General features: G+C 41.3%; 1 protein-coding gene across 4 annotated transcripts in view; it reads right to left on the bottom strand.

Annotated features, from left to right (window-relative positions):
• LOC139692940 (cell growth regulator with RING finger domain protein 1-like) overlaps positions 1 to 17170 on the bottom strand; it is a 292822-nt gene that overhangs the window by 208207 nt on the left and 67445 nt on the right. For 2 of the 4 annotated variants that reach the window (XM_071591264.1, XM_071591265.1), the window contains exon 3: positions 2466 to 2570. The exons of the other annotated variants lie outside the window; for them this stretch is intronic. In XM_071591264.1, the coding sequence (XP_071447365.1) occupies positions 2466 to 2570 (105 nt within the window). The remainder of the gene's footprint in view (positions 1 to 2465; positions 2571 to 17170) is intronic. 4 annotated transcript variants of the gene reach the window in all.

The following is a 17170-nucleotide window of genomic DNA, read 5'->3' as shown; positions in this document are numbered from 1 at the left end:
AATAAGACTCTCAATAAACAGATAGGCTGAGTAAAACATCAAAGGAGATTGAGAGTTCCTGTACGGCCTTTCGGATAAAAATGGTGATGGCTGTAAGGAAGTTAGAAAAAAATAAATTTAATGAAGAAAATTTTATTGACAAAGAGCTAGATATTGATGAGCGGAGTTCTACACAAACGTATAAGACGTGGGGAAAATATTAGGGAAAGACTTTAATATGAAATTTCAATAAAGGGGATTCATTTAATATTGGTTCGGAAAAGAATGGAGTTAATATCCGGAGCAGAAAGGAAGACAAATGAGTAAGGGATACGCAAGCCGGTGAAGAGAGGACGCTGCTATGCCGAGGAAGGAAGAAAGATTGAGAGGGAGAAAAGATTAGACGAAAATGAGTGTTGAAAGGGGAAAAGTTCCGAGCAGAAATGGGAAAAAAAGATGAAGAAAGAAGAAATTTATCTGAGATATGGGTGGGAGGAGTAGGAAGGATGAGTGACCAGAGAAGGAAATACTACACAGAAAAAGTGTTAGATTTAAATACTTGATTAGGATTTCGATAAAATATGAGATATATCATCACAGATTCAGGTATTCATTCTTCTCTCGCAAGATACATAATCATACCAGAATCAGACGCAACCATCCCTACTTTCTAAATTCTAAAAGGAAAATTGAAAACGTTACTCGGAAAACACTCATTAATGCATGATGTGGACAGGCATGTAAGCGTGTGAGTGTACGTGTGTTTAAATATCCACAAATTATATTTATATTTACACATAAGTGGATTCGTATACGGGCGCGCTAAAGACTATATAATCCCAAGCGGCGACGTAAAGAGTTCTGCGTAAATGCAGGCGTAAATGCCGGGAGGAAGTGATTCAGAAGTGCAGGATTACGTACCTTGTTCTCCGGGGACTTCTTATGAAATATTAATTACTCTATCTGAATAAGAATTGACCGATGCATAATTACAAGAAATGGTTTTGAGCCAAGTTGCGCCACTCACTGTCAAAAAACGACGCTAATAGCGGTGTAACCACACACAGAGGGTCGGAGCGAAACCGCATTCACTTTCGCTTCAAAGCTTTTGTTCGGCCGGTTACATAAAAAGCAGGATATGATCTCACGTCCGAAAATCGCGTTTATGGACCTCGTCGATTTTTACCGCACCAAGTCATGCATGCGTGAATACATGGACGATAAATCCACCCACGACAACGTTTGGTGACCTGATAGGAAGAGCGCGTGTTTCTTACCAGAGGGTCCGGGTTCATCATATCCGGGTGATGCTCAAGGAAAACGTCCAACTGAACCAAAGGCATGCAATTTTCTGAAAGCCACGACTTTCTCGGAAACCGCAGACGGTGCAAGGAGGGAAAACACATCCACACCCTGAATTGGCGAATTTCAAACGCCGTGGGGCATGCGATTGACACGAAGTGAGCTCTACTCTCACATATCAGCACCGACTTTCGGGAAGTTTAGGGGTGGATTGGTTGATAATGCAAGCAGTATCCAAAAATCAGGTACACACCATTCCAAACAGTCTTTCAGAAATCAATTTCACAGTTTTACCGCATATACAGTGTAAAATACCAGTTAGTGAATCTGATGCTGACTGAAAACTAAATACCTCCGTTACGATCTACCAAAGACAAGGTAATTACAGCTTCAGATGGAAAGTACAAGTATATGCACCGCAGTACGAAGCGGTCATCGGTGGCTGTTACTAAACCTCCTCTGCTTCTTTTCCGAGAAAGAGATTGCCTATAAGGCATACTTGTATTGTCTTTTGCCAATACACCTCGGGCAGTATTTCGTTACATTTGTCTTCCCCGAGGTCAAATTCTCACTCCCATTGATATTCACAAATTTGACCGAAATATCGGGATAGGGTCCTTAAAAGTCAATATTGGCTATAGGATTGACACCTTACAAAATCACAACCAATAGTTCACACCCTCTTTGTTTCATATTCACTCGTGACTTTCCCAGTATAACCCTTCCTCTCAAATCCCTCACTGTTCTCTCATACATCGAATTTGTGGTGATTCGACTCTCATCTCTCTCTTTCTCCCTCTCTCCCTCTCGCTGTCGACGTGACCAAGCAAGCGTAGCACACTTCTTCCGCCTCGCCCATTACCGGTGAATCAATCCCAAATTATTTCATAGACCATTTGCTGCTCCCCCCGTCTCTCTTGTTTTTACCTCAAACATTTCGCAATCAGACAGCCCACTCGCGGGTATGTTATACGTATAGAACATGTGTTGCACAGAAACTCTGTGATTTGGCTCGGGGACGAATAGGAAACTCATATTAGTGCTCGGTCTGGAAAACCGAATTGTCCCAACTACCCGTCGTGCTGAAAAGAAAATGCAAAAACGCGCAGTGGGAGGAAGGATTTTTAAGGAAGCAATATCTGACTTCGTCACGATCCCCGGAGTAAAATAAATTAACCAATTACTTGAGCATTGATTCCCAGCAGGTGGTCCTCGGTCGTACAAGTGATGATCCGGCGGTTGTCTGTTCGCCGCTTCGTCCTTGAAGGGTTGATTCCTTCCCATGAATTCTGAAACGACATTTATGTTTTCGGTTGAAGGCGCCCAGCCAAGAGAAAACACCCGGAGGGCGCCGCCGGACGATGGGGGCGGGAAAGGCGGGGGGGGGGGGGGGTAACGGCGGGATATCAACGGAAACACTCAGAAAACACACACAGGGCTTCTTCGGATTCGGATAATAAGGGGTTGATTGGGCACCCGGGGAGGGAATACCTTCACCAACTCCGAATCGATCTTTCACATCACACGGGAGACTCGATGGACTCGAGAAACCCCATCTTCGAACAGACAAGGGAAGATACTGGGGAGCATTCACACGACAAAAAAATTAGGTCCTCCGATAAATGGAGACGAAAATAGCGGGATATTCAGCCCCTATCCCTCATGGCTTCATGGTACAGCATAACTACTCGGAGAACCAATTTAAACCATCTAGACTGGAGAAAAATCAGCCTAAAACAATACAAGATGCAAGTGCCCGTAATCGACTGGGTAAAATTTTCACGTCTCACGTGCCCTCGCCCAATCGTAGCTCTACAGACGTACGTTACTTTCTTTACAGCAAAGATCTCGGCTAAGCATTGATTAGCATTGTCGATGGAGTTCTCCAGAATAAAACGTGTGCCAGAGGAGCTTCACTAAGCTGTATACAAGTTTACAACTTGTATAGCAAAACAAACCGAGTAACGCGGTTAGCGGGGTTAGCAGCGGTTGGTGGGGATACAGCTTACGGGGTTAGCTGCATATAGGATAAAATACGAATAAGATTCTTGTTTTGGGTACACCAGTGAAAGTTACTTCCTACAGGCAAAGAGATCAAAAAAGAATTTTTCAGAGCCACTCTGGAGCGCCATCTTTGTAAAACTAGGATTATAAGCCTATTTTTTAGTACTTCTTCCAGCGATAAACCAAATGGGGACGGTGATAAGAGTCACTTCAAATTTCGCCACGACCAGTAACACTAGAACCCGGAGGAAGGGCACAAGACAGGACTCAAGATACCAGCCACACTTCCTCAATTTTCTTCCCGCTATCAATATCCTTTTCCAAAGTTTCGATTGAGGTGAAGAAAGATTAGAAGTTGCTAGGCGAATTCCGAAGACGAACGAAGAAGCAGGCGGAAGAAAATGTTAGAATTCTTAAAGTCAGCAGGGAAATGTATGGAAAAGAATAGGAATTTCAGGCGGCATGAAGACTAATAGGGATTGTGAAGAACTGAAGAAGGAAATTATACGTGTGCATAGGAAACAAGAGAAAGTCCACGTTAAATGTCATATGAAAATGTAGTTAAGAGCCGTCTATAACCTCCATTCAATAGGCAGGATGCAAATGATGCCGATGATCTTGTTAGATTTGTAACTATGCGGATAGACAACTTCATGTCACAACTTTGGAAAGATAATCCTGATTTGGTGTTCGAGTGCAAAATGTCACAGTACCAATGTCAGGTGACATATTCTAAATGCCATATATCATATCTTCATTGGCGCATTTTCATAGGCAACTGAAACAAATCTCTAGTTTGACTTGAATTCTGTCAGATAATTTTATAAAATTGCTCAAAAAAATGCAAGTCACGTTGGTGGACACCACTAGCCGTCGTAATATAGAACTGGGTTTCGCCCCTCCTTTCCCATTACAACTATTCTAGAAATCGATCCTTGACAGTTTTAAATTTTAGTAAAATTTTAAATAAGTGATTCAAGTTAATTACTAGAAGTATAACGTCCTCTACCATGACCCTCGAGAGAAGATTTAAGCCTCAGGCTCAAGTATCTCCTAGCACGATTATTAAGGTTGGATTTTACGAGAGAATCCTTAAATTATTTCACGGAAGGGACTAATCTGGCGTGTGGTGGTGTGATAAGAAATCGGAGGATGAAATGGACCAAAACAAAATGTATTGCCAACCGCGTCCACTAGGTACAGCACAGGCAAAAGAAAATTTCGAAAAGAGATGAAGATATCGCGGCGCGATTTACAAGCCAGCTGACAAAGGGTATTCGCAAACCAGAACAGTATGAATTATCATCCTGATGAGTTGGGCATTTTGCCTGCATTCAAACAGGATATAGGTCCTTCAACAACCGAGGATCGCTAAATGCGTCCGTCGAGAGGTCGTTGACGTACCAGCAACACCCCATAAAGAGATCTGCGGAGCCAACAACCTCAATTATAGATCGGACGAATAACCGATGGTAGGAGCTTACCCCATGTATCCAATACACAACCTTTTTAAATGTAAGAGCCCTGGGTTTTACATATAAATATCAATAATTCATTCCCTTTTCTACGAGCATGTTAACTTAAACCAAGGTAGAGAATATGAAGATTCTCAACGATTATGAAAAAAACGGCATTTCATGTCTGGCACGTTAGGAAAAAAATGTAACCTCGAACACTTAAATCACGATTATGCTAGGTCAATCCAGCTCCTCCACAAAGGAACAGGATACACGCATTACATCCAGAACCTTTCACTGGGCTAAAATAACTACATCCCCCTGCAACTTCGCTCCCATGGCAATGAGGACTGCGCAATTTTGTCGTGGATTAATGAAATCACCCACTTCCAAACTCGGTAGCGGCAGAGAGCCAAGAGGAAAAAAGGACAGCAGTAAAGAGAGAGAGAGGAGGGATGAAAATGCGTCGCATGTCGTTCAACATTTCGCTTAAGGGTGTGTTGCGTTGGAGGAAGACCGCCCGTCAAAAGATTGAAACGTCGAAAGAAAGCAGGCGAACATAACCGAAGAGTATATTACGGTATTTTACGTTCGATTCCCATTAAATAAGTTTGCCCCCAGTATTGTCCCGTTCTCCGTAAACACCGATATTTTTCGAGCTAAAAGTCACCAGAATATCTTTTAATTAATAAATTACCTCAAAACTTACACGAAAGACACCCTAATGCATTAGTTTATTTGTACTTCCTGATTCTACCATAGGTGTTTCAACATCTAATACAAATTAGCGATTAGTGTCAGATCAGACGACACAAAAGCATTCCATTTAAAGTATTCTGCATTGTCGGGTTTCAGCGCGTCGTTGTTTGATTCAGACAACAGTTTCGCCGAAGTTGCATTCGGCGTCTTCAGGTCGAAGATGAGGGACTCGGAATTTTGTCACCCTTATATAGGTGGTCCCGTCTAGTGGCTGCTCGCTGATTGGTCCGTTCCCGGAGAACTCTCTTCCACGCGTTGTGGAGATGGTAGCCTCATCTCTGTTATTGTTCTCCGGGTTTTTTACGATCTCAATTGCTTCCCTAATTAACCGTGGGTAGTATCTACTCTCCTTGGCTATTACAGGTATGTTCGCTTCTTGGAATGAGATCTCGTGACCGGGTTCACTCCATTGGTGTTCTGAAATAGCCGACAGGTGAAACTGCTTTTTTATTGTTGCCCGGAGGTGTTCCTTCATCCGAACTTTCAATGAGCGGCATGTTTCCCCGATGTAGGCTTTCCCACATGAACAGGGTACTTGGTAGACCCCTTCGTATAGGTCTTTCGGAATTTGGTCCTTCGGTCCAGGGAGAGCGTCCGCTATTTTCTTGGTGCAGTTAAATCTTGTCACCACGTCATGTTTTTTTAGGACTCTGGCTATCTTCTCGGATGTTCCGGATACGTAGGGAATAGTAGCGTATGCGTTTGGGTCCGGTTCCGTCTGCTTGATGGACTTCTCCCAATCCCGTCTTCGCCTTTCTTCCCTGGCGGCCTACGCAGCCAGCATTCCATTTACTTTATAATGACAACTGTGATCAATTAGCATTTTGACAAATATTTCGCACTAAAAGTTATTCCGAAAAGAAATGATTCCAACACTTTCCCCAGTTTCGTTTTCTTATTACATTGCCCGGAAAAAATAAAGGAATATTTTAACTTTACTTTCACACATAAGGAATCATTATTAAGCGTCAACTTATGTTCTTCTTTGACTGCTAAAATTATATCGTAGAACCAAAAACGTATATAATCAAAATAAACGAATATATTACTCGTTAGAATTGAGAATTATTGAAATATTTTGTATTAACTCCCTGTTCTCTCTAACCAATCCAGTTGATTTCCAGGATAATAAATAATTTAAAAAATTAAATCTGTAATATTTCACCGCGTGACATTTAAAATAACGCACTTTTATGATGATTATTAGACTATAAATCAATGTTTCAATGACAAGACATGTCGGTAGAAAAGGAAGGTATAAGCATTTTTGAAAGCTGGGTAATCACTGAAAATCATAAAAATTAATTTAAAAAATAATGAAAATAAACAATACATATAACTACACAGAGCTCTCCGAGACTTTGAAAAATTCAAACCCGGCCCTCTCCAGTCCAGGGAATTTCAATGGAAGTTGAATTCTTCGAGTCCGTCAAAGATTTGGAATCTTTCGGAACTCGTCTCAAGGTCTCTTTTCACTCTCGGTATTGCTGCAAGTTTTGTACGTTCCGTGTTTGCACTTACAATTATCGATCTTCCCACTTTCCCCACACTTTCCGTTTTTTCCGACTACTTCAACCGTCCATGTTTACCCACGCACCTTTCACCAGATTCATTTGACGCCAACACACTCTCTTGTATAATTTTTCAGAATTCGACGCTATGTATTTCGGCAATAACGACTAGACACTTTTATACGCGAAACAAAACTGCATCAAAGTGGTGCAATACACTCAGGATTTTCATCGCTCCATTAAGTTCAATGCGAGACGGGATAGAATATTCTTCATCTACATGTTCATAATACCCCGCAAGCTGCAGCAAGGACGTGTGGCAGGGGGTGTTAGGTCACCAGCCATGCATGTTCGATCCCAATCATGACACCTCTACAAAGATATCGGTTTGAACACGCACTGGATGAAAGTTGATCACAAGAAAGAAGGCCTTTACATGTAATACTATTCAATAACTGGATGCAAATATTCAAATCATACGAAAAAATGTTAAAATAAATGAGTCTATTAGAAAAAAATGCAGGTTATCGACAACAAATATACATTAACAATGATAATTATCTCCTGCGCGCCTGCAGTCATATCTATTTTGATCTCTAATGGCACAAGGAAAAAACGACACGTTATATATATCCGTTCTACTATCTATCTCAATGATTTTACGTGCGTGATCTGAACTACCATAGTAAGTCGGGGGCTGTGATATGTCTTTAATATCCTCAGAAAAGCGTCTTGCCTCAAAGTTACGCAGTAAATTTTACATGTATTTCAACCTAAGGTCAACTATTGGCTCACATCCCAATTCTTCCAGTAGTGATACTGATACCTAGTTCATAACAACATTTCACAAATCTAGCTGCTCTTTGCTGCACTCGATCTTGTTCCAAAACTTAAGCCTAACTCGTAAGGATCCCATACACCCGCAGCATACTCTTGGTGGGCATTCATAACTTATCTTAGTCGATATAACGAAGCAAATTTCTTCGGGATTATCACATGCATAGAGCAGAATCAATAGTGATGGACGAAGCAAGGGAGATATAGGAAGCAAAATAGGAATAGTGAAAGTATGCCATCAGAAGAAGCAACTGGACACTAATGGCAAACAGTACTCTCGCTTACCTAAAGAAGTGGTTCATCGAAACTTATTGAGAGAATCTACTTTACCATGGATGTGAGACTTAAAAGTTTGGATCAGGAGATAAAAGAAGATTGAAGCGATGACAATTTGTTGCAACAGAATAATGCTAAACATAAAATGGAGAGAAAGCATAACAAATGAGGATGTAAATCGAGGTGTAGGGGGAGAGAGAGGTCAATGGAGGGAACGTACCGCAAGAAATAGGAAATTGGTTGGACATTGGTGATAATTAATGGAACATCATCAGTGAAGAAAACATGGAAGGGGAAGAACGAGACACATAAAACAAAAATGCAGATGCGAAGAGCTATAAGGGAGAGAAGAGATTGGCAAGGAAAAGGATAGTTTGGAGAGCTGTTTCGAACCAATCATCAGACTGATAGCCCGTCCTGATGACCGTCGTTTTCATCAGCAAAGGTCGGAGAAGGATCCAAAATGAAGGTTCACGGTTTCAAAATAACGCGTTCGTCACAGTTTTTTTTGTTCAGGTTCAACTCTGCGAGGCAATTCAACATTGTGGGACTAATATATTCTCTTATAATGAGAAAATACAGGTATAAACCATCGAGGCAACATGGAAACTTTCCAAATGGTTCAACGGCAATACCCATGGGTAAAATGTTTAACAGCAGTTTTCGCGTCCATATAGCGGTCCACCAATTCCGCATTTCGACGTACAGTCGCGTATTTCTCGTTGCAAATCGCTAAAACTAGTCTATAAACCCATACACCATGCCCAGATTGAACGTTTTTAGCCCCGGTGCCGCCAACGACTTCGACGTGTAGAGAGGGCGTCTAAAGTTGCCCAGTCGACAGGACGTTGCTCACTGCGTGGGGGCCTCCTCCACCGACCCAAAGATACGAGCCGAGGAAGAACTCACGCTTTCAGAAGATCTCCATGGAAACACCAGACTCGTACGTTAACGGTAGCGGACGGTCGCAGCTGCGTGACATATTAATGCTATCGGTCGCGATGACTTTACTCCCTCAAAAACAGTCCTAACAGCTGGAGCGGAATGAGATATTACTGCGCGGCCCACTTACTGCATTTCCTATCTCTTTCCGTGAAAAATATTCCCGCCTCCCCGAAAGTTAATTAGGAAGACGCTTCTTCCATTTGAAATGACGACGTTCGTAGTTTGGAAAATACGAACGAGAAAATCTTATCAGTGCACCTTAAATATCTTCAAAATAAGTCATGAAAGTATTGGAGGTAGCGCACTTAAAATTCAAGTATAGTATGCTGATCAAAACACCAAACATTTCAGGTCAGTATGATATACCCCACGTACAAGATGCGTCACTAATTGTGATAGCTCGTTAAAGTGGGGATTAATTAGTCTAAAAACTAAGGTACCTAAAGATTGCCACGCTTAATTATATTTTTTTAAAGTGCTTTTTTCCACCATCGGTTGAATACTTAAAATTATCCGAGATAAAAAGAAATGGGGCAGGTATTATTAGTCTTATTGTTAAATTTTAATTTTCAGATAGCCATACAAATTGCATTACGGCTCTTCGTTTGGGTTAAATACGGCTAAATATCCAGTTTACTTCTTTTAGGGGTATTGCCAGAGTTCACTTTTCGAAAACTCCTCTCACGATACTAAACAGTTATCTAATAGCAGAAGATTTATGTATAATTAAATTCATATTTAATAGAATTCTCTTTCATTTTTTACGTTTACATCACTGACTGACATTGTTTATTTGACCTATAATGGATTCACGTCTCCGTATATACATGTACTAAGCTACTTAAATAACTGTATCGAAGGTTACCGCAGCGTTTTTTGTCGTAGATATCTCCATTCTTCTGAGTTTTCAACACAAACTTTGGCTTCACCAGACAATAGTTTCACTGATTGAATTATGAAAGAAACTGTTGTCCGCCGAAACCAACGCACCCGGCGAAATTAGAAAAGAATGGAGATATAAACGTGACCTGAATACTAAACTATTGACCTGATAAAAACCAACAAATTAATATCTCCATTATTATGTTAGAGGTTCAGTGTATCATTTACGAATTAATATATCAATTTACCGAGAAATATCTATCCAATTTTTAATGTAAAATACATGTGGGGTACCTTACTACAAGCACCTTAATTTTCAAGACGAAGTGGAAGCAAAATAAGCCTTTGTTTAATTTAAATTAAGGTCACTTTCATGCGGGAGCACGGTTTCTGACCGGTATTCTCCACCTCTGGCGCCAAAATCTTTAACCCACAAGTCACCCTATATACGAACACCCTCTCCGTCTTTCTCTCTCTTCCTCCCCTTCACCTGCGTCCTCGTCACTCTTTGGCTCACATAACTATCTCTCCTTTCCATAATGTTATCATACCACTCCAAACTCCTCCTCTGAACTTCCATTGTAATGTCCACCACTTCCACCTACTTCTATTTCTTTCGTGATCTACACTGTCCAGTGTTGTCACCCTGCACATCCAACATACACACCCTCATCTCTGCCACATTTAGATCGCCCTCTTGAGCCTTTTCGACGATTTTTTAGAAGTTTCTGACCAAAAAATCATCAGCCTTCCCACATTTTAATTCATCTGACCCTTACGTTTCGTATTAACTAAGTCAAGTTAATCATTAGACTTTAATCAAATTTGCGTGGGGGCTAACAAAGCATCTTCTGTTCCTCTGTTCATCAAAAAACCTAACCGCTACTCCGTCATTTAGCTTTCTTCCCTCATCAAACGTGGCATAATCTTTTCCCATATCTTCATTAAGTGAGACATCACTTCAATGAATTCGGCATCTCTTTCTCGCAACTCATTTTCTCATCAGATCTCAAAGCCCACCTATACCTTTCCAGACCTTTAATGAGATTAAGTGGGGGTTTGGGATGGTGCGCTGGTTAATGTAATGGCCATCTTAAAGGGCCCATGTTCGAGTCCCGAAGTTGGCAGGTTTTTTTCGGTGGTCTCCCGACCCCTACCTTCGGGGTGTTGTGGAGAGCACTTCTAGTGAGGTAGGCCGTCCGTCGGATGGGACTTTAAACTGAGAACTCCTAGACACATTTGGCAGAGTAGGCTAATACCGACGCCGGGTTTCTCTCCACTGTTCCTCCAATGCCTGAATATCCCACCCCATAACAAATTACCCACCTATCCGCGATGGCGCAAATTACCTCAGTGATCGGTCGCCTCCCCCAATAACTTATAATAAGTTCTGGAACTGTCCCCTGACTAATGGAGGGATATGCAATAATTGATCACTAAGAATAAAAGTGAACGGAACTGCTATCTTTCATTAATAATACTAACTAGATGAAAGGAAGCATTTAAAAACATTCTTCAATAATGATAGCGAAACATATTCAATTGAAAACTGTCTCATTCAGAAATATACGAGGGTCATCCGGAAAGTAGTACCCGTTCGTGAAATAAAGACACAAAAGTAAATATTAACAAACATAAAAAATTTTATTTGAAAGAGGATACTTTAAACTACTTCTCAACATAATCTCCAAGCAAATTAAGGCATTTGTCATAACGTGTGACAAGTTTCTGTATTCCTGCTGCATAGTCCTTCGCCGCCAGCTCATTGAGATACGCGAGGGACCCATCTTGCACAAATTTTTGCATAATGCAGATGGTGTTTAACAATTTCATGAACAATTGTTCGAGAAACATTGGGAAAATGCTCACAGATGTCATCAATTGTGACGCGCCGATCGTTCCTCACGAATTCGTCAACTGAGCTCACCAGTTGGTCTGTAATGACAGACGGTCTCTCCGAACGCTCATCGTCGTGTGTGTTCCCCCTCCCCATGCTGAAGTTGCGACACCACCGCCGAACAGACGACTCGTCCATTACATTGTCTCCATACACCTCCTTTAATTGGCGATGAATATCACATGGGCGAACGTTTCTTGCATTGAGGAATTTAATCACTGCCCTCACTTCACAACTGGCGGCGTTCTCAATTTTTTTAAACATTGTAAACAATCACAGAAACAACACAGGCAATGCTAGCGTCACGCAACTTGGCTCAGAGAAGGCAGACAAGCCACTGAAGCTATCTGACCTCGTCCAGCGGCTACTCGCGTCGTCAGCACTTCATGCGGCACGAACGGGTACTACTTTCCGGATGACCCTCGTATCAAGATCAAGGCATGAGATAAAATTTGATGAATTTTGCGTATTATTCGAAAAAATTTCTAATGACCATATTACTTTACCATTTGAAAAAACTTGATTCAGATATAATAATAATATATTGACATTTCTCCGCGTTGAGTTTTCCATTTCAGACTTTATTTTAATTTTCGTGAACGCCATTTTTCACCGGCTAGCTAGCTATGCTCGACTCTAATGAGACCTTATCACGGGACCATATACGTAATTTGTTCATTATATCTGCCGCAATAATCCAATAGTTTGATCAGTACAACAAACGATAGCACCTAACGTATTCTAACTGGGTTAGTTACGACACGTTCCGTTTTAATTCTGCGGTTAAGGTCATGAATTTACTCGCCCTGCGCCCCTGTATCGTGCACGTAAAATGACATAATCATCCTCCACATTTTCAAAATATGATAGAAAATTAATGATACTCGGATAAATTCCCTCCTGAGTTCCCTATGCCCAATAAATTCCCGAGTTGGATAATCATTTCCTCGACCGAAAGAATGTTTTCCTCTGGAATTTTACCCAGATATTTTTCCACCGCCGACACCCAACGAAAATAAGCTGGAGACGAAAGGAAAAAAGAATCACACGGCCTCCGCCACCAAAAGGTATGAGTCGAACCAGCGTTGCGTAATGTTGGTAGGTAACTGGCGTCAACCGCTCCTTGAAAACGCACGGAGAGGGAAGAGACACGTAAGAAGCCGCGTTCCGCTTTTGTGAGCGGCACGACGAAACAAAAATGTCGCTAACGCAGAACGATTTTCCTTTTCCGAATGTGGGACCATATAGATCCCCAACCTATCCTACACCTCCACACACACTCGCGGAATGAGCGTGCGAAGCAGAGCTAGTCTGAAACTCGTTTAAGAATATGTCCTTCGCCCACCGGTAACGAAAGTTGCCGCATGAAACAAACCACCATCACCAGTAAACACAACACAATTATATAATGGGGTACAGCGACAAACAGTCGTTGCACTCGGTGCCGGCAAATTTTCAAGTATAGGCAAGCTAGCTAGAAAGGCAGACAGAAATATTATTGTCAATGGTAGTCTATCCATCCAGATAGGTTTTGGATGGATTAACCTTCTCAAAATCCTTAAGACTCACCTAACACAACAGCGTGACACACCGAACTACATGAAATCCTTCCTAAATTCCGCATACTCGTATGTTCTGTCTCCCTTCATTAGTCCAGTACTAGTCCATCCCTACCTCACCTGCTTAACTACCTACCCTACGTCCGACTCCAACATTCCATCGCGAATCTAATGGTCTCCTCTGAAGCTACTTTTCTTGTCCACTCTGTATATTTCCTAGCAACTAGCTCTCTACTCTTCTAACATGATTAGCACTTCTTCATCTATTTTCCTTTCCTTTCGTTTTACTTTTACCAATCTACTTCTACCTTTTCCGCATCCACGTCTAGTGAGCCTCCCTTTCACTTTGCCAAAATGATCAAGTTTCCGCGTCGAACGAAAATAAACTTAATTTAAAAGATTGAATCTTTTCTAAACATCCTTACTCGACGTCCCAGTCATCAATTATCCCACCGTGTAAATTTTCCTTTGTCTAACGCCGTTCTAATATCCCTACTAATTTCACCATCTTCGCCCGAAACCCTTACTAGGTGGACTTACATATAAGTGGACTGTTCCCCTCTGCCCTGTTTAAGTCCTATCCATCCTATGTCAGACTTCGAACTTCCATTTATCGAAATCCCCCTAACCTATGTTTTTATTTATTTATTCTTATCATTCCATAACTAGCACACTAATTTTCTAATGCGCTCGGCAAAGAGAGTAATCATTTTAGCTGACTGGTTAACTGAATCTGACAAAACGAAGCAGTTCACTAACATGACTTTAAAGAGTTACAGTAGTAATAGTTTTAGGGGAAGCGACCGACACCTGAGGTCATTTGCACCTTTAGGGATATGTGGGAAAGGAAGGGTGGAGAGAAACCCGGCGGCGGCATTAGCCTACTCTGGTCGAAAGGCACCAAAGGGTAGGCAGTTTAACTGCCCCATCCGACGGACATCATACTCACTCAAAGTGCTCTCCCCAAAGCACCTCAAGAAGGGATTGAAGATTCTCGACACTGAAGCGTCAATATTTGACGTTTCTAATGTGATGTGGATATGCAGTATTTCTCGCTGTAAACCGTGAGCCAATCTAAGATGACTGAGAAGAGAGGGGGCGAGATGATCATCTATCCTCCCCCTTTTATAAGTAAAGCGCAACGTCCAGCACCACTCGACCAACCTTTACATGTCTAAAGCGTGCATTCGCCGTATGGCGCTGAAGCTCAACTAATAACCGCCGAGTTTGATTTTCAAAATTTTCATTTGCCCTTTCGAAGAAGTAGGATGAGGTGAATCTCAATTATTTCGGATTCATCAAAAATGTTTAACATATGGCGTTGAAAATGTCTAGTTTCAATTATTCGCTAATTGTAGCGGTGTTTTTTTTTCAATATTCTCCCTTGAAAGACTAAATATAGACGGAATTTACCCTTCCCCACTCCTTATATAGCGCTCACATATCCGCCGTTACTTTTAACCATTATCTTAATGCGTAATTAAATAAATTGGAAGGAGCCGAGCCACGCACCAGTATGTGACATTAGCGTAGTTGCGGACAAACCAAGGAATCGGCATTTTTGGACCGCTAGTTCTCCCATTGCTTGGCCCTTTAAATTCTTGACGTCTTGTTGGTTCAATTCCCTCCGCCGGTAAAGCCGCTACCCGCACGACATCGAATGGAATCAACGCACGCACCGATTTTCGCGCGATCGCTTTGATGAAATTTGCGCAAGTCTTGATCAGGAGCTCACTCAAAGAGAAAACTACAATTCTCTTCAGCCATTCAAAAGATGAACGCGATTGCCTAATTTCGGTAGCTTACCAAACATAGTCCTCTTTTGACCCGACAGTCGGTTTGATGGATGAGAGTTCACCAAGTACTAAGCCCGACGGCGTGTGAAATTCACACATCAGGGTAAGGGGGCCAATGCCTTTCCCTGTGCGGCCTATGGGGTTTCCCAGGAAGCTCTGGTACTCGAAAAAAATCACTCAACTCGGATTAAGCTGAAGGTACCCAGAGACGTGCCCGGGAATCGACCCGAGCCTTCCGGTGAGTAGTCCAATTTTCAACCCCTTGGACTACCACTTCAAGAAAAGAAGTTTCTCATAAAATCACTCGTTTTCTAAAAAATACGAAAATGAAAACTTTGAACAGATGACGCCCAATCGGAAAATGTCTATTACATCATCTGGGATGCTCTCGAGTGGCATTTTAAGGCGAAGTGACGGAAGGAAACGCGAACAGGCTGGGGGAATTTTCGGTTTTAGCGATAAGTACCCTGTTTCTCTATCACGTAAAACACGTTATGAGAAAATATATCCACCCATGCAAAATTTCGTAATTTGGCATCAGTGTATTTAAGTAACACGTAAGAATTTACGGAGTAATGCAAAAACAATGAACGAAATTTCACCCAATAGCTATCGATTGAAACATTCCGAGGCGAGGTCTAACCGATGCAAAAGCGTAATTCTCCGTAACTTTTCAATTCGAGTAGCTCCCCAGTATATGTTTGATGGAGCAAAGTTTCCCTAATGCACATATTTCAATGGCCTTTCACCGTCAAGCTAAGGAATAGAAACCGCGATCACTCGAAGTGGTTTTTTTGAACTTCACACGGAGTATAATGGGAAGAGTCAACCGCAGCCGTACTCTTAAAAATGGGCAAAGGATGGGTGAGGGAAATTAGAGAAGATATATGCAGTAAATCAATAAAAACTATAAAAATAACTGAAAATAAAAATAATAATAAAATATATATAATAAAAATAATTAAAATAAATAGATAACGCAAACGGTTAGAAACATAAAATGGCAAAAATGCAAATAGATCACGTACTCTCTAGCTTGGATATAATATATAGTACAGCGTTTAACCTTGCTATTCTCAAGCACTCAATCAGGGCTTTCGAGAGGTTTCCCTCTGCGCCAGTGCCCCGTCAGTCACACGTAATACAATAATACAAGCAAATTAATCACACACTCTCTAGCTTGGATGTTTGAGTGATTGAGACTAGCAAGGATCAATGCTGTATAGTATATCCAAGCTAGAGAGTACGTGATTTATTTGCATTTTTTCCATTTCACTGTTTTAACCGTTAGCGTTATCTATTCATTTTAATTATTTTTAGTAATTTCATTAGATTTATTTTATTATTATTTTTATTTTCAGTTATTTTTATAATTTTTATTGATTTACTGCATATATCTTCTCTAATTTCCCTCACCCATCCTTTGCCCGTTTTTTAAGAGTACGGCTGGGGTTGACTCTTCCCATTATATTCATACGGCCGTAGTTACCGTTCGCTTTATACATTCACATAGAGAGGCTGAAAAAAGTTGTCCCCGGAGCCGATTTTTTCAGGTTTTCATTCATCCTTTTTCATTTCATCAAAGCTATCAATATTGATACGGCGTTAATCTGTCGAAAAAAACAGCCAAGATTCTGCCGCAAGTGAATTAATGAGGAGATCGTAAGGTCTCCAGTTTTTTGCCATATTTCATCATACAATAGTATGATGATTTTAGCAAGTAGCGGCAAAATAATATAATCAGCCCCATCATTCAATTCGCCGGGTAATCACTCACGTCTTCTGAACACATACGCGGTTTTTATAAAGGTGAAACGACTTAAGTCAGCTTCAATGGTCATAAATGAATTGACGGCAATGAAATTACGAACCACGGTTGATAAGCATGCCTCAAAGTTTACGCGAGTAACATGGAATTCGGCTCGACGGGCGGCTTCGAAGCGACACTGGCGTTCTGACGACGTAA

The sequence above is a fragment of the Hetaerina americana genome, unplaced genomic scaffold (genome assembly GCF_022747635.1).
Source record: "Hetaerina americana unplaced genomic scaffold, ioHetAmer1.1.p SCAF_44, whole genome shotgun sequence".
NCBI classification, from domain to species: Eukaryota; Metazoa; Arthropoda; class Insecta; order Odonata; family Calopterygidae; genus Hetaerina; species Hetaerina americana.
This window is presented reverse-complemented; position numbering and strand designations above follow the sequence as displayed.